The sequence below is a fragment of the Panthera leo genome, chromosome B2 (genome assembly GCF_018350215.1).
Source record: "Panthera leo isolate Ple1 chromosome B2, P.leo_Ple1_pat1.1, whole genome shotgun sequence".
Classification (NCBI taxonomy): Eukaryota; Metazoa; Chordata; class Mammalia; order Carnivora; family Felidae; genus Panthera; species Panthera leo.
The window spans coordinates 14,945,823-14,973,764 of record NC_056683.1 but is presented as its reverse complement, the minus strand read 5'-3'; the positions used below and the strand labels follow the sequence as shown (position 1 = coordinate 14,973,764).

The following is a 27,942-nucleotide window of genomic DNA, read 5'->3' as shown; positions in this document are numbered from 1 at the left end:
TTAAGCTTCCAAATCATGAACTGATAGGGGACGGGGAGGATGAAACGGAGAGAAGAATACAAATTAGGACCTTATAAAATACCCACGCCTCCGGGCGCCTGGGTGGCTCAGTCGGTTGGGCGTCTGACTTCCGGTCAGGTCATGATCTTGTGGTGAGTTTGAGCTCCGCGTCGGGCTCTGTGCTGACAGCTCGGAGCCTGGAGCCTGCTTCGGATTCTGTGTCTCCCTCCCTCTCTGCCCCTTCCCCACTCATGCTGTCTTTCTCTCTGTCTCTCAAAAATGAATAAACATTAAAAAAAAACCAACCCAGCCTCAACTCCTTCCTCCTGAGAGTGCTGGCCTAGAAATAGTTGTGCGCGTACTTGTAACATGTAAGAGGCGACCCAAGGCTGTTGACGTTAAGGTGCAGATGCCCACATCCTTGTGGGTGGCGGTGGCCCCCACGAAATCTCCCCAGCTTCCCACAGTCTGTGACCCTCGCGTGAAAGCTGCGGAATTAAGGTAGACGCCACTGGCTGTACGATGTGTGGCAGAGCTCGGCTGGGGAAAGGCGGAGTCTTCGATTCCAGAAAGAAAGCTGTTTCTGGAAAATGCCATCCTTCGAGGCAACGTTCTTATTTTGGAGGACGTCAAAGGCCGGAGGCAAGGCCAAGGCTTTCGTTTTGCCGCACCGCGTGGATGTGAGAGCAGGACCAGGTGGATGGACGCCCCCCACCCGCTTTGTAAACACGGAGGCTGAGTCTGCAAATCATCGGAGGCTTTTTAGCAACTTTAAGGCTCATCCTCAAGTCCAGTTTATTTGACTCTCTACCGTTGGTAGATTTCTGGTTGGAGACCATGAAAGGTACCTAACGTTAATTTATCAGCTATTTCACTTGTCCGCTTTCCCAAGGTGTCCGCTTTCCTCGTATGCACACGCGGTTACACTGAAGGTCGCCTGCACAGTGACTCGCGAAGAGCTCCCTCTTCCAGAGCTGGGACGCTTGCCCAGCGGGTCTCCAGGGAAGGAGCTGCCCCAAGGAACCACAGCACCCCTCCCTGCACCCTCCTGCTCGGCTGCCACCTTGGCCGCTGGCTTTGGATACGTTCTTCCAGGCTTTGTCCCAGTGGAATGAGCTCTCCAATCACCAAGCCTCGGGGCGTGTGCTGGGCCTTTCCGGTTCTTCACCAGGAAGCTGGTCTGAGAGAGTTTTGCCCACCTGGAGAGAAAGGGGAGGTAAGAGGTGCAGAGAGGAGGTCTGATGGCATTGGAGTCTCGCCCCTCCTGAGCTTTGATCATGTGAGCTAAAGGGGCAGATTCCTTCTTGCTCAGGCTAGCCTGATTTGGATTCCTAACACTCATACTTCTAAAACTTGAGCTTGAAAACCTCATTTCCCCTCAAACAAGCAAAGGGTTTTACACAAGCATGCGAATTCTTTTGAATAATAAAAAAATTTATTTTGTAAATCAAATAAGCACTTGCCAGGTTGTCTATACAAACCCAATTTTGGGGGTATTAGATTTTCTTATAATACACCAACGTTACCCTATACAATTGGAGGGAGTAACAGTTAAAATACAGTGCACAGGTTGGTCTAGTTTTTCTCCATTCATTGAAAAATCTGAATGAAAAGTAGTCACACAGAAACAATTACATATTCTACTTTAGATAATAAAGATATTATACCCACTCTACAATAAAATGGAATTGAATGTTTGCTTAAGTAACGAAAAGGTTAATAAATGATTTGGGTTACAATCAAAGGAACGGGAGTGTAAATCTTCAGCAGGACAGGTATTTTCAAAATAGAACAAAAGGCTCGACATTCTCAAACAGAGAATACAGAAGGAATAGCTTCCGCTTTACACGTTCTTGCTTTAGTGTCAGAAAAGCTGCAAATCTGATACACGTACGTTAAGGCCGAAGTTTCCTAGACGGGAGTTCTAGATTCGTTCGCAAAGGACGGCGACAGATTCGACGGAGCATGGTGGGGTGGAAGAGAAATGCTGGGCCGGTGCTGACATGGTTAATGCACAGGCAGAGGCAGGGATGCGGAGGAGGCTGAGACACAGAAGCAAGGCTCCTGTCACTAAGGGCAGCTACAAAGGGAAGGGCACGAGCTGAGCCGGGGCCAACCCAGGCAGGGACATGTTCGCTGTGGCTCAGGGTGTTTATTTTTAGAGTGTTCCCGAGACAAATTCCAGCGAGATGTCTGGTTTGAGTCAAGCCTTTCTTCTCGAACTTGACTTCTCAACTGAGGTCCTTGGCGTACTTGAGGGAAAAAATGAATACATTCGGATTTGGTTCTGTTAGAGACGAAGCTGGAAAACCGGCCGAAGGGGTAAGAACGGCCCCGAGACCAAACTGCTGTTTCCTGGAAAGAACCGTAGAGACAGGCAGGTTTTGCTTACTAATGGAGCAGGAAAGGAGTCGATTTGGAGTTTAGGTTATTTAAAAAAAAAAAAAAAACAAAAAACCAGGGCAGGCGGGAGGAGGCAGGAATGCAGAGGCAGCCTCGAAGGAGACGGAGCCTGTCCGTTCGATGCCCTGCCTTGGGCACGCGTAGCTCAGGCACCTGTACCCACAGGGGCGTGTTGGCAGCTCTCAGCTCTGGTTAACTCCCCAGGGCCCGGACACGGGCTCCCTGCGAGTTGGGCCGGGCATCCTCCCCCTTCCTGAGATTAGAAATTAGGCGAAGGCCTAAATCCCCAAGTGATCTGAATCCCTCTGAGCCAGGCTAGTTCAGGGAATGGTCACGCTGCTCAGAAGCCTGGGCCAGCCAGCAGCGGGGAGGGCATGCTCGTATTTCTGGCCCATGTGCTTTTCCCATAGAAGACCTCTGACCAAACAAAGAGAACACGGTCCCGGACCCTTGTAACCTCCACGGACGCACGCAACCTGAGCCACCCAAAGGCGAGTTCGTTGCTCCCAAGGTTGTGGGGATGGGGAGGCTGTCCTGTGCTGCAAACGACGGCAGAGCAAAATCCAAGGCCCCGCGTCCAGGGCCTGACGCAGCGCACGACTGCAAAACAGTGGGGATGTCACCTGGAGTACTTTCTGGCAGATGAAAGAGTGTCACCCCACTGAATGTCACTTAAAGACATGTTTTACCGGGAAGTAAGGTCACCTCACTTGTTTTTAACCTACACGAGTTACTGTTTGCTCTGAAACGTAATTGCCTACAGTGCTTGTGCCTCTTGGGGATTCTTTTAATTTTGGAGGAGTGTCTGCGCTCCAGGCCCTCTCTCCAAGCTCTTATTAACGAAAGTTGTATCTACATTAAGCAGTGGCAAACATGGTCTTAATGGGATGTCATTTACTTAAATCTTTAATAATTAAGGCAATTGCTAAATGTGCAGTATTTTCTGGGGCTCCGTCCCTGAAAGGGGAAGCACGTACTGCCACAGTAGTTTATGGAGCAGTTGAGAGAATTCTGGATCAAGTTGAAAACGATTACATTACATTCACTTTGAAACTGATACCACCAATGCCAAAGTACTTGATTTTCATGCCTATTTGGAGTTCAGAATCTCTGTGCTAAACCTATGTTTTGAAAAAAGACAATGATTTACACTTCCGGAAGTTTCGAAATGACATCCAAAGGACAAAGGTAATTTGTCTGCCAACAGTGACGGTGGGTGATTTATTTCACCCGTTTGAGCGACACTTGTCTTCTCCACCGTACCAGGTCGCGTGCACACGTGTGTGTGGAGAAAGATGGAAAACGTGGCCTCCGTGTCCTCGTTTTAAAAATGCTTCTCCTCTCCCACATCAGTCATTCAAATAACATGAGAACGTGCTTCTCTGAGAGGACCCTGTCGGTATCTAGGCATTTATTTGTTTTAAAAACCAGAGGTAAGGCAGGCATAAGAAAGTCTTGAACAACCAAAGGAATAGACCCAGGTTTGGACGATGAGCCGGCATGACGGTTCTCTAATTTCCAAGCATATTCATTAAAGAAAGACTTGTGTAAAAAGTGCATCCGCTATCTAAAGATCTAGATACTGCTGCAGAAGGAAAACTAAGTGGTTCTTTTGCATGCAAAGCAGATGAAGACCAGAAGGAAGGAGACCGTGTTGCACAAACTAGACTTCCATGCCGAGAATTAGCGCGTTTTCTAGGTAGGCAATGCCACAAATGGGAGTTACCTTACGGTTCTCACATCATGGAGACTTAAGTGAGAGGGTGGGAGAGAAACCTAGCACTCTGGGAGGTAAAAGAGAGTCCCCAGTACCGTTACAAAACTTCGTTAGGCAACAAGATTTTCTAGCTGGAAGGCACGTAAAAAATAACCATGACAGTAACAAAGACAATGGAAATGAAGAGGAAAAAAATCTGCTTTGGGTGGACAGGAGAGGGGAATCATTAACACCCCAAACAACTGGGCCTGAAACACAGTTACCCTAATGTGGGGACTGGCTGATGGAAAGGACCGGGTCCTCAGGTAAAGAGGATTTGGTGCTTTTGGTTCAGTTTCGGTGATTCTTCAGCACTTAGTGAAGACGCCGAGACCCCCACGTCCTCTGACAAAAGATTAAAATTGTGGAGAATTATGCAAATATTTACTGTTGATATGTCCCACAGGTTAGACCAAGTTCACTGGTCCAGCTGAGCGGGGTCTCCCACGCTTTGTCCACCACCGCTCAGCGTTACAAAGCCAACTAGACAGAAAAGACGAAAGGAACAATTATGAAATTCTTGACTCCTTTCCTTGGTCATATGTCCATAATCTGCATAAAATAAATAATACATGTTAAATCGAAACCAGGATTAAAATCTGGAAATGGGGGAGGGGGCGGCGAAGGACAGCAGTCTGGTTTTCTTAAGGCAGAACGATAAGGATTTCTTTAAACAGACACTTTATTACATCCACAGGCGATAAAATCCCAGAGCTACTGTTAGGCACGTAAATACAGACCCTGTAAGAAAAAAAAAAAAAAAATCGAGCATAGTATTAGTTAACAGTTACTTAAGGAACAACTTTTCATTAAGAAAACACAGCTGTTTATCCACCTACCCACCAAGCAGAACAATGAACAAACGCAAGAAACTCAGATCGTCTGCTAATGTGCCACATTCCACGAGACACCTGCCCACGACAACACTCCACTACTTGGGGCACCAGGGTGGCTCAGGCGCTTGAGCGTCTGCCTTTGGCTCGGGTCAGGATCTCATGGTTCGTGAGTTTGAGCCCCACATTGGGATCGCTCCTGTCAGTGTGGACCCTGCTTTGGCTGCTCTGTGCCCCCCGCCCCTTTCTCTGCCTCTCCCCTCCTTGCACGCTCTCAAAAATAAATATAAAAACGTTAAACAAAAAACAAAAAAAACCCCTCCACTCCTTCAAATCATCATCTTCAAAGTACAAATTACCCAATATTCAACAAAACTTTTTAATGAAAGCTGAGAATCACAGAAATTCTGTGGTCACAAAATACATGTATATTACAGGGACACACCCTTTAAACTAACTTCATGAACAAAATTCCACTTCTAAATGCTTTAGAAACGTGAAAATACTGATTAATCCAAAACGTTAAATAGGAGTTGCAACGGATGGCTAATTATATTCACATGTGAGTCTTCATTTCCTCTTCGGGCTCAAAAATTACAAAACCAAAATAACTCCTCACAGGGAGTGGGACCAACTGAAGCAGAGAGATCACAGTTCAAAAGCCTTTTACTCCATCCATAAAATGTTCTATCTTGAATTCCACTAAAAAAGTTTTCAAGTAAGTAACGACTGTTCGATGAGAGTAACTTACAAAATTAAAGATTCTGACCATCGTAAAGCACGTCGCTACACTACTAAGGGGAAAAAAGGCCAATTACGGTATGATGATCCATCTATTAGAAATTGTAAGGTGCCTTCTAATTTCAGAGACGTTACAATGTGAAAAAAATGTGTTAGAATCAACAAAGTGCACATCTTTGACTTATTTTCTAAATTTTATGTATTTTCAGCTGTTCTGAACGACTTCGACACAAAATAGCTTACCTGCTAAATATTTAATGTTATCAAGCTTGTGCGACTCCAGCATGGTTTTGAGGCCAGCGACCTCAGTGTCTATCTTCCTGTCGGTCTGGGTGACAGCCCGATCTTGCTGGGCATGCTTTTAAAACAGAGAGAGTTTAAAACAGCGTTAAACCAGCTGGGATACCTCTGTCCCCATGGCTCCCTCCTAGGGACCCTCCCCAGCAGGGTACAGTCGGAGAGAAAGCTGGGGTAAGATTGAGGAGACCTGGGCTTTGGTCTCTGTTCTTCTGTCCTCACACTATGTGCACGGATCAGGGCCTTTAATATTTCTGTTACTTTATTGTAAGAATACAGTATACAATACATACAACATACAGAATACGTACTGACTACCGATGTTACTGGGAAGGCTTCCGGTCAACAGGAGGCTATTGGTGGTGAAGTGCTCAGGGAGTCACAAGTTACATGCAGAGTTCTGATGCATGGGAGGGTCCCTAATCTCCCTATTGTTCAAGGATCACTTGTAGTTCCTTATGGCTAACAATTCAGGGGATGAGTAAGGAAATAAATGCCTGGATGAGTAGAAAATATTCTGGAGGAATATTCTATTCTCTGATGGAAGTGTCTTGTGAGTTTCAGAGGTCCCGAGTAACATAGGAGGGAAAAAAAGTAATGCATGCCCTAAGTTCAAAAACAAAATAAAAAATAAAAAATCTCCATTCCTTATTCTTCAGTCACTGAGATTTAAACTTTCATTAAGATAATCAAACATTCTATTAAGTGCAAAAAAAAAAAAAATCCCCAAGATACTCCACACTTCTGGGTGCGTACCCCAAAAACTGAAAGCAGGGACTCCAACAGGTACGTGTCCAACCACGGTTCATAGCGGCATTATTCACAATGGCCAAAAGACGGCAGCAACCCAAGTGTCCACTGACAGGATAATCCAAACGTGGCACGTCCATATAATGGGATATTATTCAGCCTTACAAAGGAGGGCAATTCTGACACGTGCTACAACACGGATGAACTTAAGGGCGCTGTGCTGAGTGAAATAAGCCAGCCAGTCACAAAAGGACAAACACCGTATGGCTCCACTTCCATGAGGTCCCCAGAGTAGTCAAACCCATAGAGACAGAGAGTAGAACAGGGGAGAAGGGAATGGCGACTCAGCGTGTAGCAGGTGGTTTCAGTTCTATAGGTGGTCAAGAGTTCTGCAGATGGACGGCAGTGATGGTTGTGTCATGATGCGAATGTACCTAATGCCATCGAACTGTTCACTTAGAAGCAGTTCAGGTGGTGATTTCGTGTGTACTGAAAAGAAAACCCCTAGGACGCTGAGCCTGCGTGCATCCTCCCTATGACACATCACGAATGACAGTAACCATGCGTGGGATGAGGCAAAGATGGACACAACCATCAAGGAAAGTCAGTCTCACGTCTTACCAATGCCACCATTTCTGTCCTCATTTCCAGCAGCTTCCTTTCATTCAACGAATACTGAAACAAACATGTAACCCAGGTCAGATTCTGATTTATTCCTCTCTCCCTTTCCTCCTTCTGCATTCTCCGTACTTCCAAGAACACAGAACACTAGAGATCACCTCTGCTGCTAGCCCCTCTCCTTTAGATGCGTTTGCTCAACTTTCTGATTTCTAGCCACTCACTGCTCCAGTACCTGGATTCCTTTCATCACCATTTCACCCCCTACCTCTCTCCCCTGCTCCTGTGCTCTCTTCGCTGTGATGTCATTAGGCCCCTCCCACTAGGGGACCAATCTGCATGGCTGCTGAGTCAGATGCTTTCTGGTTGTGAGAGGGTTGAAACAAGTGGGGAAGGATGTAGTTTGGGAGTTATCCCTTCACAATTACAAAATTGGTCACTAGCTGAGGCTTAGACAAAGATAGGAATTTTATAAAGTTGGGGGAAAAACAGTTTCAAAGAATATTATTCTGTGACGCACATGTTGCCTAAAGATACAATTTAAGTACATCGATACAAGAAATGCACGAACCATCACATGTTGGTTTTAATTACACAACAACAACCCACTTGGGTGTTGTCACAATCCAGTGTTAATAAAGGAACAGACTAGCACTACCCAGAATCAAAATGGTATCTTGCCTTTGGCTATTAATGCTTATGCAAAGATTTAGTGCAATTTTGTTGTCATTGAGACCAAATTCAGATATACCACCTTAGCAATGGGCATTAGGATTTAACTGAGTTAATGAAAACCTATAATTTAAGTGAAAAATTAGCTTTTAATTCGTCACTAAATTAACATTGTTATAGGAGAGAAAATCAATGCTCTAGTATCTAGAAACGTTCTAGCTATAAAATGTTCCCCTGGCAATAACAGGGGGATAGAGTATAAAAACAGTGATGCCCAGAAATGAAAAAAAAAAAAAAAAGAAAGAAAGAAAGAAAAGAAAAAGAAGACAAAAAAAACCCCAAAAAACCAACAAAACCCAAAACCCCAAATCAAGGAATAGCCTAGGACCAAAGACTGCTCATCACCTCTTTGTAGGTCAAGGTTTCAGAAAAGGAAAGAGCTATGCATCAAATCACCACAAGAGGGCAGGGTGGACTGGATCTTTCTGCAAACCTTGGGCTCCAGTCTTCCCTAAGTCAGTCTTGACGAAACAGAAAAGCCTAAATCTTGACATGGCCATGGATTTTAGAATAACTTCTACGGGATTCCATCTTCCTGCACCCCAAAGCAGTTTATAGGCTGTACTGCTTTTGAAACTGGCTGGATGTGCCACCAGTTATATCTTTGAATCAGCATTATAACTTTATTTAATTTTATTACTATTATTTTTTAAGTAGGCTCCACGCTCAATGTGGGGCTTAAACTCATGACCTTGAGATTAAGGGTCGCATGCTCTACTGAGTCAGCCAGGCGCCCCAGAATGATAACTTTATTAAACGAGGAAAGGGAGGGTCAAATAACTCATCTTCCCCAATGCACACTGAATCCACGCCAGCTGCGAAACAGTATATATGGTTGTCCTGCATTTCAGAGTCTTCTAAGTTAAGGATTACTGAGAACCACTTCTCAGCTGGGCTAATAAATCACATAAATTCACTGGCTTTAGCCCATGTTTATCAATCCCATACCTTCCCATCTCCTAGATGTATTTCTTCCCCACCTGGTTAGCTATGGGCTAAATCAAGTGCATTCAGATTTTCTGCTAGGTACATAACCCATAGGGACAAATGTAATTAAAAGAGTTTCTCTTCTTCTAGAGACTAATTGTATGCTAATGATTGTCAACTATTTTAGCGGTACGAAGTGATTTAATCTTCATGGTTGAGACGTGTTTTTTAAGACAAGAAAGACAGGTGACATGGGCCTAATAATTATTTTGGACAACAAGGCTCAGCTCAACTCTTGAAATCCAGACACAGTTCTAAAATAAAGTTAAGTACCTATTTGCATTTTAGTACTGGCTTCATTTATCATCGCAGCACATTTTGGTTACAAACTGTGAAAAACACGAAGTCAATGGACAAATGTGCATACTCAGTTTCTACAGGTGTATCCACTTCCGTTTGTGAAAAATGCTTTGCACCCCCTATTTCTCATTATCCTAAGAATAAAGCCGCTATCTAACTACTGCTATCAAATTGAAATAAAGCCTGAAGAAGATGGATGGCTTAAAAATCGCTAGAGGCAACTCAACATGTATCTTTATTAGAACATATTCACTGAAGCATTATGTACAATCACTGAGACGTGGAAGAGGTAAGTGTCCGCTGATGGGTGAATGAAGAAAATGTGGTGTATATGGGGCGCCTGGGTGGCTCAGTTGGTTGAACATCTGACTTTGGCTCAGGTCATAATCTCACAGTTCGCGGGTTCAAGCCCCACGTCAGGCTCTGTGTTGACAGCTTGGAGCCTGGAGCCTGCTTCAGATTCTGTCTTCCTCTTTTTCTCTCTGCTCCTCCCCCACTTGTGCAATCTCTCTCTCTCAAAAATAAATGTCAAAAAAAAAAAAGAAAATGTGGTGTGTGTGTGTGTGTGTGTATATATGTGTGTGTATGAAATATTACTCAGCCATAAAAAGAAGGAAATCCTGCCATTGGGGACAACACGGATAGACCTCGGGTGATTAAATAAGAGAAAGACAAATACTGTATGATCTCTCTTACATGTGGAATCTAAAAAACTGCCCCCAAACCAAAAAGAAACCCCTCAAAACCTGAGCTAACAGACACAGAGACCAGGTTAGTGGCTGCCACAGGTGGGAGCTGCAGGGTGGGTGAAATGGGTCAAAAGGTACAGACTTACAGTCGTAAACACTGTAAGTCCTGGGATGTAACGTAAGGCATGGTGACTACAGGTAATTGTACTATATTGTATATTTCAAAGCCTTTAAGAGAACAGATCGTAAAAGTTCTCATTGCAAGAAAAAAATTTTGTAACAACATATGGTGAGAGATGGTAACTAGATTCACAGTGGTGATGGTTTTGCAATGTATACAAATATGAAATCATTATCTTGTATGCCTGAAATGAATATAATGCCGTATATGTCGATTATAACAATATAATAAACTTTTCAAAAAGTATTACTGTGAAAGTTCTGAGGGGGGAAAAAGTACTTATCTGCATCGTGTTTGAAAAAAGCAAGGGCAGCAGAACTGTATTTCCAGTTTTCTTGGGTCCCCGTATGTGATCCCACACATTGCTGTATGGGTACCAGTCGGCTTACTTACTCTAGAATCTTTTTTGTAACAAATGTATACAACTACTTTTCCTAATTAAAAGTTTCAATTTAACGTAACTTAAAGAATCATTTAAAATTTGCATTTCAAAACAATGCAATAAAGTCATTAAGATGTCTTTATTAAAAAAAAAAAGACTATGCTTTGGAGTCTGCATCTCCCTCTCTGTCTCTCTCAAAAATAAATAAACTTAAAAAAGCTTACATGGAAATATTTTTTTAATCCTGAATTTCAGTGTAGAATTTGATATTAATAATTTAATATTCAAGACAGGTCATGAACTTAACTTTTGAGAAATCAGGACCTGTGGAGGTTTAAGTCAGATTAAACAGAGCGAGATTGAGTTTGGTTTCTTTGGTAACGTCTAAGTAACACATAATTTAGTCTCTCTGAAATAAGATTCAAACTTGATTTGACCAAGATTTTAATTAAAAAAAGGTTTTTTTTAAAGATTTTTTAAAGATTTTGAGTAATCTCTACACACAATGTGGGGCCTGGACTCGTGTCCCTGAGATCAAGAGTCACAGGCTCTACGGACTGAGCTAGCCAGGCATCCCTCCAAAATTTGCATTTTAATGCCATTTTGGAAAGCATCAAATTTAAGCTCTAAGCCAAAAACAGAATTAAAGCAAGAACTGCCTACCAACAATACCTGGGTAAGTGTGTGCCAGCACTGCTGAGCTGTAAATAAACTCAGACCTGACCAAGTACGCTATCCTGCGGAGAAATGAATTCGCACTCGGTTTTTAAAGAAAGGACATACCAGTTCCTTCACTCTGCTCTTTTCTAGATTGAACTCTAGTTTGGTATCTGTCCGGACCTTGACCACTTCATCCTAGGAGGAGGGCAAAGAAAGAAAGAAAGAAGTCCACAGTGAGAAAGGGGAACCTTGGGGTGCGAAGCCTACAATGGTGACCCTGCGGGTTCTCTCCTGAGCACGGGGCGGGGCCAGGGGATCTCAGAGATACGGAGACACGAGGCCCGTCCCTGGCCAAGCCATGGCTGCACTCAGCCCTGTCTTGGAGTCCCCAGTCGCATACACAAACAATCCCCTTTTACGCTCAAGTCAGTCCAGGGAGGGTTATTGTCGCCTTCAACCTCAAGATTCCCAGGGTAATCTCTTTACAGAATTTGTGGCAAAAGTCATTCCCCGGACCACTCTGGAAAGCAGAGTTGGGCTCAAAGAAGGAAAATACTAAATTCTGGTTTACATAAAGCCTTCTTTCTGACACTCACCAGAACCTTTTCTTCCTTAACATCCATGTCCTTTCCACTTAAAGAAGAAAAAAATCAAACAGCTGGCACAGTAAGCATTTAAAACCACAGGTCATTCTCCAAGGCCAGTCTCTTCTAAGAGAATCTAGAGGTTCCAAGTGGCTACCTAAGAATTTTTTAACCTAAAAATGACTTAATTCATCCGATTCATCCTAGAACACAATTTTCTTAACGAATTTGGTTACAGACATCACTAACTTATTCCGTGACTATGTTCTTAGCTAAATCTTCTAATGTGTACTTCTGAGACATATCACACAAATAATTAACAGAGAATTAAAGGGCTTCTGACATTATATTTGTTACTACGTTTATGTAAGTGCAAACAAGCAAGCAGGAGTGAGGATCTTACCATGACTTGTTGCTTTAACCGATGTAGTTCGAGGTTTATTTTCTAAAAACACATCAAAAAAAAAAAAAGTCAAGGGTACGTTTAGAAGGTTAGAAAAAAAATACACAAAACCTGGTAATAAACACACATCAGGACAACGTATTTGTGCATGAGTTTTCCTGATTCTTTTCTCATTGAACACGAACCTCGCCGCATTCAGAATGAAATGTGACCTGCACAGCCCCCGCAGCAGAAATCTGTCATATGCCAGGAGGGTAAGACCACGCGTGTGCCTATCTTGAGATCAGTTTTAATTCATTTCGAAAGATATATAAAATCAATAATGCAATTGTTTTCAACATACATGTTTGCCTCCAGAGGCTCTGCTTTCTTTAATACCTCCTTCAACTTTGAACGAATTCTGCCTTCAAACAAGCTGATTTCAAGGACAAGTGTGAGAGTTTCAAACTTTACCATTTCTAGCAAAAGAAGGAATCTTTTGCTAGAAGGCTTCTTACAAGACTAGGATGAACCGGTAATAAATGGACTTCCTCTACGGAACTCTAACGAGGACTGAAAACAAAAGGAAGGATGCAAACACAGCACGGGCCGCACTTTACAAACCACGGGATTCTTTATAGCACCACTTGGTCAAGAGAACCCAAATTTGGAAACAATTTTAATATGCACTTGACCCTTGAACAACGCAGGCGTTAGGGGTGCTGACCCGCACACAGTTAAAAATCTGCATATAACTTCTGACTCCCCCAAAACTTAACTAATAGCCTACTGTTCACTGGAAGCCTCACCAATAACATGACACATATTTTGCACGTTATATGTATTATATACTATCTTCTTACAATAAAGTAAGCCACTGAAGAGGTAGTTATTAAAAATCTTTTAATGTTTATTTTTGAGAGAGAGAGAAAGAGAGAAAGAGAGAGAGAGAGAGAGAAACGGTGTGAGCAGGGGGAGGGGCAGAGAGAGAGGGAGACACAGAATCGGAAGCAGGCTCCAGGCTCTGAGCCGTCAGCACAGAGCCCGACATGGGGCTCACGCTCACAAGCCGTGAGATCACGACCTGAGCTGAAGTCGGAAGTTGAACAGACTGAGCCCCCCAGGTGCCCCAGAACAGGAAATGCTGTAAAGAAAATCCTAAGGAAGAGGATACACATTCACTGAACTGTGTAAGTGGACCTCTTCAGTTCCAACCCACGTTGTTCAGGGGTCAATCTCCTGTACGTCACAGGAAAATAATGTGGCACATTCACATGACCCTACAGACAGTGGACAAGAGCAAAATCTGCTGCTGCAAGCCACACTGCATGCTTCCCCCGGATGAGGTTCTGGAAAAGGCAAAACTGGCCAACGGTGCCACAGGCCAGGCTAGTGGTTTCCTAGCAGGGTGGGGGTCAGCAGATTTCTGAGATTTCTGGGGTCCCAGTAACATTCTACTTCTCGACCTGACTGGTAGCGGGCACCTGGCGAAGACACGTCTATCGTGCACTTTGTCTCTGCGTGTTGGGTCTCAACGCCTCGATGCTATTTTGTAAGGATGAGGGGCTCTTCAGTGTTACCTCATTTTCTGCTCTGAGGGCTGAAAATTCACTCTTCTCCAAAATAACCATATCTTTTTTCACATTAGCAATCTGAGACATGATTTGCTGAACAGTGATCTCCTAGGAAGAGAGAAACAAAACACATCAATAACCTGGGCGGGCCTAGGACGTCCGCCTCCTACCTGGTATCATCTTTGCGAGAAACCAGAGGAACGCGGACGTGAGAAAAGCAGCGCAGCGAGGCCATGCTCTCTATTAACGAGGAAAGGAAAACGGTAAAGACCAAGTGCAGTATCATCATCAAGCGTGCCACGGTTAGAAGGGTGGCAGTCTGAGGGCCAGCGGCTCACGAACACGCCGCCACAGTGCTGGCCAGATCGCCATTTGTTGCGTGTGGTTGGTGGACTGCAACAGTCTGTTTTCAAGCATAGTGAGTGTTCCAGCACGATTCTACAACAGTGGACAGAAGAGCTTCAAATAGATATCTTTTATGCCACTGGAATCATTCGCCTCTCAACTACTGGTTAAAAGTACCATATGCTTTTCAGAGGTGCCTGGGTGGCTCAGTCGGTTGGGTGACTGACTTCGGCTCGGGTCACCATCTCACGGTTCGTGAGTTCGAGCCCCGTTTTGGGCTCTGTGCTGACCCCTCAGAGCCTGGAGCCTGCTTCCGATTCCATGTCTCCCTCTCTCTCTGCCCTTCCCCTGCTCGTGCTCTCTCTTTCTCAAAATAATAAACATTAAAAAAAGAAATTAAAAAAAAAGTACCATATGCTTTTCAATAGAATATCATCCAAAAATATGTATCACAAATAACATCCCAGCTTCAGACTTGAAATTTGCTACAGTGCCCCAACTAACCTGCTGCATCTTGGTGACCATATCCTTGTAGACGATGTCCATATTGGCATCGGTGATCTTGACCAACGCAGAGACAGTGATTTCTGCTTGCTGGGTGGTAAACCCTAAGCGAACGCACAGAGACAGTCACACTCTGGAGACTCCGTTTGTCAGAAAACAAAACAAAACAAAACCCAGAAAAAAACCCTTCACAGAAAGGGAGACAATGCAAAGAAAGGGAGAAAGTGAATTCAGAAAGCCCAGTGTGGCAGGAGGTGAGGAGACCAGAGTCCGGGCTGTGATGTGTCTGTCACTCTGGACAAGCATGACACAGCGGAGTCTATTTCCCCAAGTAAGATAAAGGGTTGGGCTGGTGTCCTCTAACATCCCACCCAGCTGTCAAAAATCATGTTTCCAGAGAATGTCTCATGACAAAGAGGAAGCCTGAAGTGTGGGGTCAAGGGAAGGAAAGCAAGCCTCAAAACTACAGATGCAGTTTACTGCTTTTGTAATTTAACAAAGACCCTAGGTAATTTTTCTTTTTCTCTGTGTGGTCTACATTTTCTACAATGACATGTCTTCCCAAATTTTAAAATGTACATGTTAGTAAAGAATAATTTACTTAAGTAGGAAAGTTCAACTGTTTTATAACCTGCATAAATCCGTCAAATCACCGACCATATAAAGATAACTAGTAATTCAGCTGTTAATTTATTTGATGTTAAAAAGACAAAATCATTCTTTTATGTTTCCTCTACAAGTCTCTTGGGTTACTTGTGGAGAGGGGGCCAGGTGCTACTCAGTAAATGATACTGAATTAAATTATATAAACATCCAACTCAGCAGTGTTACTGTTTCCAATAACTGTAGACGGTAATTTACATTTCACATTGGAAATCCTAATAAAAATGCTTAAAACCAAGTCCCTGGAAAGTAATTTTTTTTCCATTAAACACTTCTAGCCATAAGAACTACGGAAGAATCTACTGATTATTGTAATTAAAGGCACTTTGAATAAAGTTATAACTGATAACAATTTGGATCAGACGAAGCATGGGAGTAAAATTTTTAAAAACCAAAGGCAAAGTCTTGAAAGAAACAAAAAAGGACCTCCAAAGACCTACTCCCTTCACTTTACTCGAAATCCTTAAATTTTCAACACGTGGGTCATGCACATTTAGAAAAATCATCTAAAAGGTTACCCACCAAAATGTTAATGCTGTTTAGCTCTGGGGTATTGGGATTCAAGACAGTTTTTTTGTTGTTTCTTTTCTGCCTTCCCCATTTTTTGAAAATGAAAATGCGTCTCGCAAGTTTTGAAACTTTATGACAGGTTCCTAGTTAAATATAATTAGTTTGGCAGCGATGAGTAAAAGAGAAAGAGAAACCGGAGGAGAACTTATGCTGATGATCAACTCCACAACCTTATAGTTTATAGCCAGCTGTGGGAGGAGAAAGGGATAAGAAAAAGCAGAAGTTAGGCCTAAAAACCTGCCGGGTTACCAGGTACAAATCAATGTTTTGTGAGAAGGACAGACCAATACACGATCAGGGTCAGTGAAGCTGCAAGACGGACGGAACTTCTCTCAAGCAGGAGACACAGCCTCGGAGAAGAGGACAGAGGGTGGGGTGTTCCTGGACGGGTCCTTCTGGGCCTCACCCTACGGCATGGCGGACCCATATCGCTCCTCTAAGAGGCCTCGCGCCCTACACTGCAGTGGGTTCCTCCCAACACCGGTCTTGAGAGATGCAAACACTCAGGGGTCAAGGTTTGAAAACAAGAAAAGCAGGAAGTACATCCGTCGGAATAAGACACTTTAAACATGAACAATTTTTATTTATCAAAACTAACTAAATCGACTTGTATGCGGGGGGAGGGGAAGTAAACCACACCTGTTAGCGGGACGTAGCTCTGAGGCCATCTCGAGGCCACTGCAGCTACCCTGCCACTTAGCAAAATTTGTGACGCTTCCTCACCAACCCCACGCACCTGCGTGGAGCGAAACCTCCCCATTATCTTGAATGTGTCTTTTTACGTTGGGTTACTTTCAATGCAAGAACACGAGGTCCATCCAAAAAAAGAAAAAGTAGGAAGACTTCTGCTTATCAAGACAATTCTTATGCCCCTCTTCTCACTTATGCTCTTCTTTTTCAAATTCTGAGCTGAAAGACACTTTGGTGAAAGAAAGGCCTAACGTTTCAACTCTGAGAAGCAAAGTGGTGAAAATTACGATACAGTGCTTGACCGTTTCTCCAAAGTGCGTTCAAGTACACGGTATTTCCTTTAATTCTCAAAAGGATCTTCGGAATTCTTATTGCGCTGACGCTACCGATGAGATGAAGAGATGGAAACTGGGAAGAATGACAGAGCTGCCTGGCTGTGCAGCGGGGCCCCGGGCAGAGCTTGAACCCAGAACTTCTAACTCCCCTGCCCAAGCACGGCAGAACTCACACCATCGCGTGTCCTGGGCAAGTGAAGCACAGGGTAGCCCGGAGAAACAGCCACACGGTGTAGTAAAGGGTCACAGTACAGAGAATGAGAATTGGTGTGTCCGTCTAGATGAGACAAAAAGAGAACGTGGGGCGCCTGTGTGGCTCAGTTAGTTAAGTGTCAGACTGCGGCCCAGGTCACGATCTCATGGTTTGTGAGTTCGAACCCCACGTCGGGCTCACAGCTGTCAGCACAGGGCCTGGAGCCCGCTTCAGATCCTCTGTCCCCACTCTCTCTCTGACCCTCCTCCACTTACACTCTCCCTCTCTCTCAAAAATAAACATTTAAAAAATAATAATAAAACACAAGTAAAAGAGAATGTTACCTATGTACTGAAGGCACTTTCAGTAAATGTCGTATATGTTAGAGCTACCTTTCATGTTAATGAACAGCAATAAGGGAAAATATTAGACTATTTAAAAATGCCACAAGTTAGAATTATTAGCAACTGCTGCTCAGGAAAATTTTAATTTCATGAAAGTTTTCAAAGCACACATCATGCATAGTAATAAAGCTACCCCTTCTACGCTACAGACAGCTGTCACAGGAACCATTCCTGACTTTTGCTAACTTGTGTCTAAATTTTTATCTAGAACGCTGTCCTTCTAGAATGATGTCATAAAAAATACACTTCTTGGGGTGCCTGGGTGGCTCGGTCAGTTAAGCGTCCGACTTCGGCTCAGGTCACGATCTCGCAGTTTGTGAGTTTGAGCCCTGTGTCGGGCTCTGTGCTGACAGCTCAGAGCCTGAAGCCTGCTTCCGATTCTGGGTCTCCCTTTCTTTTCTCTCTGTCCCTCCCCTGCTCACACTGTCTCTCTCTCTCTCTCTCTCTCTCAAAAATAAATAAACATTAAAATAATTTTTTTAAAATACACTTCTCTCGGACAGAGAGAAAATGGGTGGGAAAAGTCTCAACTGTACCAAGGAAGCGAAAATGTCCTTAAGCAAAAAATACGAACTTAAAAAACACAGAGTGAGCAAAAGATTACCTGTAGACTTACAAGTCAAAGAATAATATGAGAAATTAGATAAGATCATGAGAAGTCATATTTTACAGCGTTTTTTTTTCCTGTGGCATTGAGCTTGGCACAAAAGGATTACCTACCATTTTCTTCGAGTAAACACACTAAGGCATGGGTGTCGAAGTAGAGCTTCCTGTTCCCACAAGAGGCGAACTCCCTTCTTTTGTGCTCCACATCTCTCCTGTGTTCCAGCTGCAGGCTTCCAGCAGACAGGCTTAGTTCTAGAAAGGACAGGACAATAAAGCTCAAAACAGGACCTGGTGGTAAAGGAAAGCCAGGAAAGAACATGGCATACCTCAAAAGCCTACCTGGTTTTTTGTACGTTTATTTTTTAAAAGTAATCTTTACACCTAAAGTGGGGCTCAAACCCACAACCCCAAGATCAAGAGTCGCGCACTCTTCTGAATGAGCCAGCCAGGCACCCCTCTTTTTTTTAAACAGCTTTATTGAGATGTAATTCACATACTATGCAATTCACCCATTTCAAGTGTTCAATGCGATTTTTACTATAATTATAGAGTTCTGCAACCTTCTCCACAGTTAACTCTAGAACATTTCCATCATCCGAAAAAGAAACCCTATATCCTTTAGCTATCACGCCCCAATCTCCCTACTCCCTGACCCCCATGCAACCCCTTATCTACTTTCTGTCTCTACGCATTTGCCTACTCTGGGCATTTCATAGGAAGAGATCATAAGGGATGTGGTATTTGTGACTGGTTTCCTTCACTTAGGTGAGGTTTTCAAGGTTCACCCACCTTGTAATCACGTGCACTTTTTATACCTTTTTATTGCTGAATCACATTGTGTTTCAGGAATATACCAATTTTTTTCTTATCTACTCATCAGTTGAAGGACGTTTGAGTTGTTTCCACTTCCTGGCTATTAGGAATGATGCTGCTGTGAACATTAGTGTATGAGATTTTGTGTGAACCAGTTTTCAATTCTCGTGGGTATATATCCAGGATTCAAACTGTTACATCATATAGTGACTGTTTAACCTTATGAGGTTATGACAGGCTATTTTCCAAAGTGGCTATGCCATTTTTCATTCCCAACAGCAGTGTCTGACAGATACAATTTCTCTACACCCTCAATACTTGAAATTGTTTTTTTTTATTATTATTATAATCATCCTAGGGGGTATAAAGTGGTATCCCATTGCAATTTTATTATTATTTTTTTTTTTAGATGTCTCTTCAACTATGGTATTTACTTATTTGTTCTCTACGATTAAGAGTCTGTTTCTTGGCTTATCTCTCTCTCACCTTTTTTCCCCTCTGTTTGTTTCTTAAATTCCAAATATGAGTGAAATCATAGGACTTATTTCGCTTCGCATTGTACTCTCTAGCTCTATCCATGTCTTTGCAAATGGCAAGATTTTATCCTTTATATGACTAAATAATATTCCAATGTATATCTATACCACATCTTCTCTATCCATTCATCAGCCGATGGACCCTTGGGCTGCTTCCGTAATTCGGCTGTTGTAACTAATGCTGCAATAAACATAGGGATAGTCCATTGTAGTTTTCATTTGCACTTCCCTGATGCCTGATGTTGAGCATCTTTTCATGTGCTTAATGGCCATTTGTATATCTTCCTTGGAGAAATCTCTATGTCCATTTAAAAAAAAATTGGGTTATCTTTTTATTATTGAGTCGGTTGTTAAGAGCTCTTTATACATTTTAGATAAAAGTTCCTTATCATTTATATGATTTGGAAATATTCTCTCCCATTCTGTGGGCTGGCTTTCACTTTATCGACGGTGACTTTTGAAGCACAATAGGTTTTTATTTTAATGAAATCCAATTTATTTATTTTTTGTTCCTTGTGTTTCTGGTGTCATATCTCAGAAACCACTAGCTAATTCCAGGACACAAAAATTTACACCTGTATTTTTTTCCTAAAAGTTTTATAATTTCAGCTCTCATATTTAGGTCTTTGATCCATTTAACTTTTACGTGGTGTGAGATGAGGGTTCAACTTCTTTTGAGTGTGGATGTCCAGTTGTTTCAGCATTATCTTGGAATTTGTCAAAAATCAATTGGCTGAAAATATAACGGCTTTATCTCTGGGTTCTCCATTATATATCACTGATTTATATTTGTCCTTATACCAATGCCACATTTTCTTGACTACTTGTAGCTCTGTAGTATAAGTTTTTATATCAGGGAAGAGTCGTCTAGTTTTGTTCTTTTTCCAGATTGCTTTGGCTATTCTGAATCCCTTGTATTTCCATATGAATTTTAGGATCAGTTTACCAATTTCTGCAAAGAAGACACGTGAAACTTTGAGAGAGATTGTTTTAAATCTGTATATTAATTGGGGGAGTACAAATTCAATCCATGAACATAGGATGTCTTTCCATTTCTTTTTTTTTTTTGGTTTTACTGTTTATTTATTTTTGAGAGACAGAGTGCGAGTGGGAGAGGGGCAGAGAGAGGGAGACATAGAATCTGAAGCAGGCTCTAGGCTTTGAGTTGTCAGCATAGAGCCCAAAGCAGGGCTCGGACCCACGCACTGTGAGATCATGACCTAAGCCAAAGTCAGATGCTTAACCAACTGAGCCACCCAGGCGCCCCATGTCTTTAACTTTTTAATAATGTTATGTAGGTTTCACAGAAGAGCTGGCACTTGAACACAGGTTTTAACCACATGGGTCCGCTTATACACAGATTTTTTATAGTACAGTACTGTAAATGTATTTCCCCATCTTTATGATTTCCTTAATAACATTTTCTTTTCTCTAGCTTACACTATTATAAGTATATGGAATAGAACACATGTCATAGACAAAATATTATATTATACACAACTGTCTATTAGGTAAAGCTTCTGGCCAAGCTAATACCAGTTAAAGTTTCAGGAAGTCAGAAGTTAAACACAGATTTTCAACCATGTGGAATATAAGTTTTGTGGGTTTTTATATTAAATTTATCCCTAAGTATTTTATTCTTTTTGATGCTATTATAAAGGGTATTGTTTTTTAGATTTTTTTCAGATTGCTCATTCTAGTGTAGAGTAATGCAACTGATTTTTGTTTTTTGTTGTTTTTTTTTTTTACATTTTTCATTTCGATCTTGTATCCTGCAATCTTGCTGAACTGGTTAATTAGCTCTAATGGTTTTTTAGCAAATTCCTTAGAGTTTTCTATGTACAAGATTATGTCATCTATGAAGAGTGATAGTTTTACTTCTTATCTGGATGCCTTTTGTCTTGACCGGGTCAGAACTTCTAGTACAATGTTGGATGGATGGTGATTTGCTCCTGACCTTTGGTGGGAAAGTATTCGTCTTTCACTATTAAGTATGATGTTAGCTGTGGGTTTTTCACAGATGCCTTTCACCTTTCTATCTGAAGAGGTGCTGAATGTTGTCAAATTCTTTGTCTTTTGAGATGATCATGTGGTTTCTCTTCTTTATTTTTTTAATACGGTGCAGTACGTGAATTGATTTTCAGATCTTAAATGAACCTGCCGTTCCTGGGAAAGAATCCCCTTTTGTCATGATGTATACTCCTTTCTTACATAGTGCTGGATTTGATTTGCTGCGTATTTTGCTGAGGATTTTTGTGTCTTTATCCATAAGAGGTATTGGTCTATAGTTTTCATTCTTTGTGATGTCTCTGTAAAAGCCTATCTTTAGAGAGAGGTGTCCTAACAATTTGTATATTATCTTTTCTATGAATTTCTGTGCATTTAGCCACAGATCCAACCCATTTTGTAAACTTGTTTCGAGGTTCCCTGGCTTTTGTATTTCATGAACCATAAAAATAGTTTTAAAAAATATGTAACAATTGCAATGCCAATGAGTAATTCTGTCAAAAAGGACATTTAAACATAATAGCTCCTTACTATTACAATACTATAAAAGGCACTTTGACAGCAAAAGAAAAAAAAAAGAGATGAACAATATAAAAAAAAAAACCTTTCAGGGGCGCCTGGGTGACTCAGTCGGTTGAGCGTCCGACTTCGGCTCAGGTCATGATCTCACGGTTGGAGTTCGAGCCCCGTGTCGGGCTCTGTGCTGATAGTTTGGAGCCTGGAGCCTGCTTCAGATTCTGTGTCTCCCTCTCTTTCTACCCCTCCCCTGCTCATGCTCTGTCTCTCTCTGTCTCTTAAAAATAAATAAATGTTAAAAAAGTTAAAAAAAAAAAAACACTTTCATTTAAATGTAATAAACATAGCTGTATGAAAATATTGCCTCATATTTGTCCTTACTTTTCTACGATGCCAGGTTTGGAGAAGGGTGGTAGAAGAAAGAACAGTCACTACTAACTCAGAGTTCAAAGGTTTTCTCAGCAAGATCCCTAGGTGACTAGAAAGATAGTTCAGCTCCTATAGTCAGTCCTTCACCTCCAAACATTTTAAAGGAAACTGCACGTAAGCAAAAGTGTGGCGTGGACAGGACCCTACAGATCTGATGCTTGTCTGTAAGCTACAGCAGTGGTTCCCACCTTGGAAAGAGGCTCAGTCGGTATCAGGTACAAGAAATCCAATAATCATTTTGTACCAAGCGCGGTTTGCAGACTGATGAAATACAAAATGCAACAGCTATCATATGTATGTGTGAGTTTAAGGGTTAAACAACAAAAAAAAAGGCCCTTACTTTCAGAGAACTGTTAGCCTACAGTATAAGGTCCTTGGCAAGGGGCAACCGGATGGCGCAGTTGGTTAAGTGTCCGACTTCGGCCCAGGTCATGATCTCATGGTTCATGAGTGTGAGCCCCATGAGCATTGGGCTCTTTGCTGTCAGCACAGGGCCTGCTGTATTCCCCTCTCTCTCTGCCCCTCCCCCACTCATATTTTTTTCTCTCTCTCAAAATAAATAAACTTAAAGAAAAAAAAAGGCGTTGGCAAAGCATACAAATACAGAGCCTGTCCTAATTTAGCCCACACTTGCCCTTTCAGCTTTCTTTCCAGCCACTGAAGCTATTCCGTTTCCTGCACTTACATAACCTTGGTACTCCAACCTTAAGTCTGCTCTGCCCCCCTTTTTCAACTGGTAAATTTTACGAAACCTTTTTACACTTTTTCATTTAATTTTACAATCTGCTAAGCACATACTAAGTTCCGGGCAGAGCATTACACTCCTCCGTATGGTTCTGTCTGCAAGTTCCACCCAGGGCAGGGGGCAGCCTTGATTGCTCCTTATCTGTGTTCTCAGCCCAGTTCAGACAGCTCGATCACAGCCCTCCCTGTATTATTCCCACATCTGTATCATCCATTGGTCCAAACATCCCAAGAGCAGCCAGTCTTAGTCACGTTCGCGTTGTTAGCATCCAGCAGAAGGCCTGGCATGCTGCAGGCCAGAAATAATTTTTTTCTTTTAATGTTTATTTATTTGAGACAGACAGAGAGTGTGAGCAGGGGAGGGGCAGAGAGAGAGGGAGAGAAAGAATCCCAAGCAGGCTCTGCACTGTCAGCACAGAGCCCGACGTGGGGCTCGATCTCCTGAACCATGAGATCATAACCTGAATGGAAATTAAGAGTTGGATGCTTTAACCGACTGAGCCACCCAGGTACCACCAGAAATTTTTTAAGGGAACTCTATGATTTGGATTATGAGACTGTCTAGAAAGAAAATTTGAAATCAACTCCTTTCGCCTCTTCACCAATGATCTTTCTATTTTACATTAAGTTGCTCAGTTAAATCTGGTCTTTCTTCATCCTTTATGTCCAGTCCTGAGATAAAAGTGGCCTCCGTAAGAAGAGACCCCGAATGTCTGCCTGACACAGAACAGACCTAGCTCGAGAAACAGTGGGGGTGGACAAATGAATGACCGAATCTCTTATGGGGCTCTCTAGAGGTTACCCCACCCATCTTTCAACTGTGCTGAACTGTCCCATGGGTCGCGAGTTGAAAACACTGGAGTCTAGAGGTGGCTTGTGAAGAGTGATGGAGTTTTCTAGTATCAAATTTCTTGTTTAACCAACAAAAATAATCACTTGTGTGATTTAAAACCTCTCTCTCTCTCTCTCTCTCTCTCTCTCACACACACACACACACACAAAATAAACTATCACAACTACTTTCGACGCAAGAGCTAATTCCAAACTTCGATACCGCAGATTTTTTTTTCTTGTCCAAAAACAACTGGAATTTATTTCAGTCGCAAAATATGTACTGCCATCTGAAAAGTGGAGAAAAGGACTGGCCACTTGTCACTTGGCAGGCCAACCTCTGCTGACAGAAGCTGCATGTCCTGCCTTCTGTCAAAGGGCAGAGCCTGAGGACGACCAATATTCTGGCATGTGGAATACCTCTGACTCATTTTTTCTCCTTTATGGTGACAACACAGTGAGGCCCAAGAACTGGGAACTCCTACCAATAACCAGGAAGCAAGTAAAGGGAGCTATGCTAAAGCGTCATGTGGAATTCTCCTTTGGAGGGACCATCAGGCTATCAAAAGGATATTAAAAATGCATACAAAAGCAGCCCAAAGTTGGCCTTGAACAGAGGAGGAAGCCAAGCACAAACTTCCTATTCGTAACATCCTTAAGTCTCAGTAGCTCTGGTACTGAACACAGCATGAGGCTGGAGGCAAAGGACCAAAACTTATGCTGCTAGTTAACGGGCACACACACTCCTTAAGTGTGTGCTGTCTGTTTCCCCATAGTTAGGCATCCGTTCTCACTGTGAAGAATGAGATCCTTTGGGACTAACCCAATAGGACCTCCTTCTTGACACACTGTCAGAAAACTGATGAGAAAAGGCTCTTCCCCTTTGCCCCAGCATCTTGAATTATGAAATGAAAATAAATCACAAGTTACCAGCCTGTCAAAAAAAAAAAAAAAAAAAAAAAGAAAGAAAGAAAGAAAGAAAGAAAAAAAGAAAGAAAGAAAGAAAAGAGCAAAAGCACTGAAATAAAGACCAAAGCCATCTCTAACTCAGAATTACTGCAGGACACTGACAGAGTTCACTACTCTTTCTCCACTCTTTATACATAAAGCTTCCTCCCTTCACTTTCTTCCTCTCCCAATCAGTTTCTCCCCCAGCCACAGGCATTCTCAAATTTTAGACGCGGTCAACATTCACAGGGCATTTCTACTGAGAAAAACGTAATAAATAAATAAATAAATAAATACCCATCAGTGTAGTTACTGACGGCTACCGACTCATACGTATAGCCCACCCAAAGTGATAGTTTTGCCCTCTGCTAATTAATAAAGATGACCACAAATGATGGATCTAGTAAGCAACCATTTGCTGTCTAGTAAACTGAGCCTGTTTTTGGACTTCCCTAATCTTTATGCAGGGCAGTGACTGCCCTCACCTTCCAGAATTTAATCAAATGCCACCTTCTGAATGAAACCTATTCTGATAACCCCATTTAAATCCATAGCCGGAGGCCCCCCTCACTTCTAACCCTTACCACCTCTGTTTTTTTTCCCCTACAGTATTTACGTACGTATATGTAAATTACATGTGTATGTGTAAGTTAAAACTATCAAGCCGTATCATCTCCTCTGCTAGAGTGAAGATCCGAGATTTTGTCAATTGATACAGCCCAAGGACCCAGAAAAGTGCGACACACAGAACAGGCAACTAGTGGTTAAGGAGTTAATAAACCCGTTAGAGTAGGGGGGGACACGTGGGGGGGCGCCTGGGTGGCTCAGGTCAGATCTCACCGTTTGTGAGTTCCTTGGGAGTCGGGCTCTGTGCTGACAGCTCAGAGCCTGGAGCCTGCGTCCGATTCTCTGTCTCCCTCGCTCCCTGCCCCTCCCCCGCCCACTGTCTCTCTTAAAAATAAATAAATCTAAAAAAAAAAAAAAATCCATGAGAGTCGGAAATAAAATGGTAATAAGCTCGCAGACCCCCGCAGCCGCCCAAACCCCAGGCGCCACAGGACGCACGAGTCAGCGGCGCCCACGCGGCGGCTCCCCGCATCCCGGAGCACCTGCTCCCCGCCCAGCGCGCGGTCCTCCCCGCAGCCCGAGCCAACAGCGCGCCACACACCTGGTGCCCGGGACTCCGCGTCATTCGGCTCTTCCCGGCTGGCCAAGGCCAGGCGACCGCGGGTCACCAGGGCAGGGCACCACACAGACCTTCGTCCCCACGCCCCAGAGGAGCCCGGCGACCTCGGCAGACCCGACCTGTGGGTGGCCGAGCCTCCCGCCCTGACCCAGCTCGGGAGGTTAAAGCCAGAGCTGCCCCCGCATCCCGCGGCCGCGCGGCCCTCACCTCTCCTGGAGGAAGCGACGGGGGCCACCCGGCCGCGGCACAGGTGGAGGAGGCCCGCGGCCGAGGCGACGCCCGGGGCGAGGCCCCGCAGGCACCTCCCAGCGCCGCCGCGACCGGCCGGGGGCACGGAGGGCCCCGGGCGCGAGCGCTCCCGCTCCGCGAGGGGCCGGCGCGGGGAGGCGGCGGCGGCCAGGCGCGGGGAGGGCACGAGCAGGAGGAGGAGCAGCGGGGAGGCACGTGACGCTCCGCCACGGGCCGCCGGGGCGCGGGGCCGCAGCGCCCCCAAAGCCCCCGGCAGCGCGGACAGGCAGTGGCGCGCCGGGACGCCGCGGCCGCCCGGGCTTCCGCAGCGGCCGGAGGGCAGGAAGAGCAGAAGCCGCCGGCGGCCCGTAGGGCGCTTCGGCCTCCCGCCCGCGACGAAGCCGCACTCCATCGCCACGGCGGTCACCGGCCCGGGCGCGCGCTCATGCCGCCCCTCGCGCGGCGCCGGCCCGTGTCAGACGGCAGGAGCGAGCGTGGGCGGCGGCCTCGGCCCGCCCTTTCCTGCCGGGCTGCCGGGCTGCCGGGCTGCCGGGCTCCGGACGCGCGCCGAGGCGGGGCGGGGCCAGGGGGCGGGGGCGGGGCGGGGCCGGGGGCGGGGCACGGTCCCAGGCACCGCGAGAGTGACTTGCCCCGGACCAGCTCAGTAGGGTGGAGGCGGCGGGCGCTCCGGGATCTGGGTTGCCTGCCGGGCTGCCACGATTTGCATATTCAGTGTTCTGGTGTCCTTACAAAGAAATTAATGACCCTGGCGCCCTTCAGAATCCCTTGAAAAGTCCCCGCACCACCAGGCTGCCCTGGTCATTTTTCTGGCCGAAGTCCCCCAGAGTGTGGTGTGCACGTTAAGGGAATTAACAGGGCCGAGGGAGCGGCGCTTACTTAGTCAATACATTTTAAAGGATAAACTTCAGAGCTTTTGTTTTCGGATTAGTACACAATCTGGGGAATTTAAAACGTGGGGCTTGTATGTTAACGGAGAGCTACTGGCGTAGGATATCTGACACTAGTGGTGTTCAGTTCAGTGAACTTTTTGAATGCCTAGCGCACCTGTCTCGGTTACAGGTCCGTCTGTTGTGTGAACTCGGTGTTTCCTGAGTGAAGGAATGAAACGCACAAAGCTCAAGGCTTGGAGAGAGAAAGAAAAATGAGTTGTCCTTGTCCTCCAGGAGTTTTCTTACACACTTACATATGTCCACATACATGATGGAAGGAAAACATGTTTTATGAGCCTTAAGAGCTACAAAGTGCTGGTAAGAGAGAAGAGAGTGCATATGGCGTTGAAAGAGGTGGAAGGAAGGTTTAGGTAGCTATCAAAATACAAATAACTAAAAATGTTAAGGTGCAATTGACACTTTCATAAGAAGTTAGTAGGAGTTACACATTTGTAGAACTGGTAGGGAAAGCAATTTAGCAAAGTGTATCAACAGCCTTTATGTTCATAAATTGACAGCATGTGGTGGTTTGTTTCCAGTTTTTGGCTCTTATGAATACGGCTGTTATAAACATC

The 27,942-nt window shown here is 44.0% G+C and overlaps 1 protein-coding gene across 2 annotated transcripts; it reads right to left on the bottom strand.

Annotated features, from left to right (window-relative positions):
* Positions 1-1,419: 1,419 nt before the first annotated feature.
* MCUR1 (mitochondrial calcium uniporter regulator 1) lies at positions 1,420-26,956 on the bottom strand. Of its 2 annotated transcripts, none has more exons than XM_042937868.1 (9): positions 26,397-26,956; positions 18,294-18,431; positions 14,719-14,822; positions 13,876-13,977; positions 12,317-12,358; positions 11,453-11,524; positions 7,402-7,455; positions 5,977-6,091; positions 1,420-2,355 (listed from the first exon to the last, which is right to left on the bottom strand). In XM_042937868.1, the coding sequence occupies exons 1-9, from the start codon at positions 26,827-26,829 to the stop codon at positions 2,291-2,293; spliced, it is 1,125 nt and encodes a 374-aa protein (XP_042793802.1). In that variant the 5' UTR covers positions 26,830-26,956; the 3' UTR covers positions 1,420-2,290. The 2 variants fall into 2 exon arrangements, with proteins under 2 accessions (XP_042793802.1, XP_042793803.1); XM_042937869.1 differs by lacking the exon at positions 1,420-2,355 and adding an exon at positions 4,827-4,900.
* Positions 26,957-27,942: the final 986 nt, after the last annotated feature.